The following is a 3,922-nucleotide window of genomic DNA, read 5'->3' as shown; positions in this document are numbered from 1 at the left end:
ACTGCCAAACCCAAAAATGGGTAGATACACGTGGCAGACAGATGGATCCACAGGGACATAAAATTGACACCCGGATGATTATCAGCCATTGGATTAACTATACTCTAGAAACTCACTCACCTCTATCAGTCATGCTTCCTTTAAAAGTAACCAAGAAATTAATGACTTTAAAGAGTAATTTAGGGTTATAATTCAACACAACACAAATCAAAAAGTATTTTGTGCATGTCATTCCACTTAACCCCACCACTAACGACTACTAAACCCTCTCTCTACAGAAACATAGAAAAGAAAGGTAAGAAAATAATTTAAGGAAGAAATTAAAGAAAGCTCCAATAACGGAGAAACCAAACAAAACCATCATTCATAAATCAACCCATGAAGAAAGGCTTTTCCACAAAGTCTTGATTACATTAACATTTGAGGATGAGAAACATCAAAGCTTCAAAGAAGATGTCTTTCTGTCTGCAAACTCCAACCTTCATTGAATGGCTCAAACCATCAATCTCTCCTCATCCTTCTTCTTCTTCTTCTTCTCCTTCTTCTTCTTCTTCAATATTAACTCAACAAGCCCAGTTTATTACACAACCTTTCTTTTATCAGCAACAACAACAACAACAAGAAGAAGAAGAAGAAGAAGAACTCCATCACCAAAACAATCCATGTTTACCTCTCCTTAACAGGTTAACTGAGACTTATAAGCCCTTGAAAGAAGAGGTCATTGAAGTACAAGAAGAGAAACTAGAGAAGGTTACTGTGGCTTTGCACATTGGGTTACCCAATATGGAAGATTCTGATGAGACTGAAATGAAACACTTAACCTATAAGGAAGAGGAATCCATGAAGAAAAAGAAGAATCTTGAAGGTTGTCCATTGAGTACTGAAAGTAGGTTTTGGATTCCCACACCAGCTCAGATCCTTATTGGTCCAACCCAGTTCATCTGCTCCATCTGCAACAAAACCTTCAATAGGTATAACAATATGCAGGTAAGATTGAATCTTCTTTACATATATATTTTTAGTGTTCCTTTTCTAAGTTTCCTATCTAATTATACATTTATTTCCATAACAAATTTTGATATCAATTTTTATTCTTAATTTCTTGTTAATTTCGTCGATTTCAATTTTGATTCCTACACTATAATATGATTGTCATGTTTAAGTTGTTACTAGCTAGATAGAGTTTTGGATATATTTACTCTCTCTAGATTACCTTAAGAAAGAGAGAGAGAGAGAGAGAGAGAGAGAGAGAGAGAGAGTGACTGCTGATAGAAGAAAGGGAGGATTTTTTTTCTTTTTCCCCCTAACTTAAGAAGTCAGGTAGGAATATAAATTTCTGAAGCTGAAATTACTTTCTCTCACTTTCCCTTGTGTAGTCTTTATATCTAACACAGAAAATTCAAAGCTAGAAGATAATTGAAAGCACCTGAAGTTCATAGATTAGTTTTCCATTTTTGATCTCTCTCTCTCTCTCTCTCTTAGAAACATTGGTGGGTGGGGGTGGGGGGCGGAGTGTATAGGGTAAAGTTTTAGTTGGCAAAATAAATTTTAATGATTCAAAATGATGTAGAGTCCAATATAGTATTAAGTTACATTGTCATGGCTATTATAATGGGAATTGGTCCTATCTAGATGGAACATTTCTGCTATAAAAAGGTTATTAAAACTAGGATTGAAGGGGTACCCTTCAAGATTTGTTGGAAGGGCATAAAGATACTCCAAAAGTAACAACCTCATACCAACCCAATTCTCATGCTAGGAATATTGCAAGGGTTGAGGTTAATGTGTTAAGAACTTTCTTTAGTAGCTAAACCAAGGTTTCTTTCACAAGAATGGGCATTGTGTAGTAATTACTTACATAATTGATTATTAATAGCTAACATTGTAGAGGATAGAAGTTATAAATCAGCTCCATAAATCCCCCTCCAACCCTTTTTTATCATTAATACCCAATTGATTATTCAATTAACAAGTTATATATCTCATGGAGTATATTGATTTTGCACTCAAGTTGACTAATATTAGACCTCTCCAATGCAGTTTAAGTTTTGGACAATTCTTCTAATTACTGGATTTACTGCTCTGTTCTCTTCTAAGTAGGCTCAGTTCTACTCCCAGTTCTTTTTGAATTATTTATAAATAAAGCTATATGTCACATGCAAAACCAGTGATAGATCGATGTACTAGACATATAGAGATGTTGGGAGTAATATAATCCTACATCGGCTATCTAGGACTTTGGATGTGTCTTAATATACCCTTGGGTCATCTCCACCTAACGTCTTAAGGTTTTGGATTAGCCCTCCCAAGTGGTATTTTGTGGGTTTTCCTACTTTATTTGAAATGATATAAGAGTCAGGTCCATTTGTTATCCTCCTTAAGACGTCTAATACCATGAGGGTCCCCCCCTCCCACCTCCCTCAAGTTGTACTTCATGGGCTTTCCAATTTTGTTTAACAAGACATAGCTAAGAGAAGATTAGGCTTGGAATATCAATATAGTTCCTCAATTTCCTCTGCTTCTAATTAAGGATAAATTCAATTAAAAAATTATGATTTCAAGACCCAAAGTTGATCATGAACTTTTGGGGTTGCAGATGCATATGTGGGGACATGGCTCACAATACAGAAAAGGACCAGAATCACTTAGAGGAACTCAACCAACAGCAATGTTGAGACTTCCTTGTTATTGTTGTGCTCAAGGCTGCAAGAACAACATCAATCATCCTCGAGCCAAACCGCTGAAAGATTTCAGAACTCTTCAAACACATTACAAGAGAAAGCATGGAATAAAGCCATTCATGTGTAGAAAATGTGGCAAACCATTAGCAGTTAAGGGTGATTGGAGAACACATGAAAAGAATTGTGGGAAGCTATGGTATTGTACATGTGGATCAGATTTTAAACATAAAAGATCATTAAAAGACCACATTAGATCATTTGGAAAGGGTCATTCTCCACACCCTTCTCATAAAAGCTTTGATGAAGAAAAAGAATGTGTCACAGGATCTGAAGATGAAGTGGGTTCAGGAAGACCATAGAAGTCTCTCTCTATATATGGTCTACATGTTTGAAGCTCTATGAACAATCCTTTTATCTTTTCTTTTCTTTTGTTTTTTGTTATTAGGGTATAAGTTTTCTCTGAGCTTATCTAAGCTTGTGCTCAGTAACAAAAAACTCTCAACAAGTGTCTTAACTGCAGGAAACACAGAGAGAGAAGTTTGCTTCGGAGCACTGGCAGAATGATTAGCCATATAATAACTTGAGACAGTTTGGTATAAGTGAGTTTGATAAGCATGGTCATGAAGTAGTTGAATTTTCTTCAGACTCAAGAACTTATCAGCATGAAGGTTCAAGGTTTGTACCAAGAATCAGGTGTCTGTAATCTTTCATTAATGGGGAAAATTTGTCCACTTCATTGATTAACTAGATAATCTTAATATATATAATAAATGGATTGTTCTTTCTCTCAATATCCACTTGTACTAAGTTTTTGTGATAAGCTTAAGAGAGATTCTATTACTTGTATTTGTAAATATAGTTTTTGATAATGTAGCTCCACTTCATATTTGGTTATTTCATAAAATTAATGACCCTTTAGCGGAGAAGGATGGATTGTTAATTAGTGACAATTTAGAAGTTAAGAGTTGATAGAGAACATGCATGTATAGTTAGTTGTTGGGGGTTTGATGTCTTGTATTCAAATTACCTGTATAGGGTTTCGCTATATAACTTGTAGCGAGAGTTCTTTCTCAGTAATCAATCTGAGAGAGGTATGAGGTCGAGCGACTGTAACCCTATTCTCCATTGATATAGTGAAGCAGATCTCATCTCACCACGGATATAGGCAATCTTTCCGAACCTCGTATGTAAATTAATCCTCATGTATGATTTCCATTTTTTCTGCATCGTTTTAGGTTCAC

The 3,922-nt window shown here is 35.3% G+C and overlaps 1 protein-coding gene across 1 annotated transcript; it reads left to right on the top strand.

Moving 5' to 3' along the window:
* Window positions 1–426: 426 nt before the first annotated feature.
* Window positions 427–3,472, top strand: LOC122671715 (zinc finger protein WIP3-like). Its single transcript, XM_043869138.1, has 2 exons — window positions 427–987; window positions 2,597–3,472. Exons 1-2 carry the CDS (start codon window positions 427–429, stop codon window positions 3,038–3,040), a joined length of 1,005 nt encoding a protein of 334 aa, XP_043725073.1. The 3' UTR covers window positions 3,041–3,472.
* The last annotated feature ends 450 nt before the right edge of the window (window positions 3,473–3,922 follow it).

The sequence above is a fragment of the Telopea speciosissima genome, chromosome 1 (assembly GCF_018873765.1).
Source record: "Telopea speciosissima isolate NSW1024214 ecotype Mountain lineage chromosome 1, Tspe_v1, whole genome shotgun sequence".
NCBI classification, from domain to species: domain Eukaryota; kingdom Viridiplantae; phylum Streptophyta; class Magnoliopsida; order Proteales; family Proteaceae; genus Telopea; species Telopea speciosissima.
Note: the sequence above shows the minus strand (reverse complement) of the source record. Positions and strands in the feature narration are given on the sequence as shown.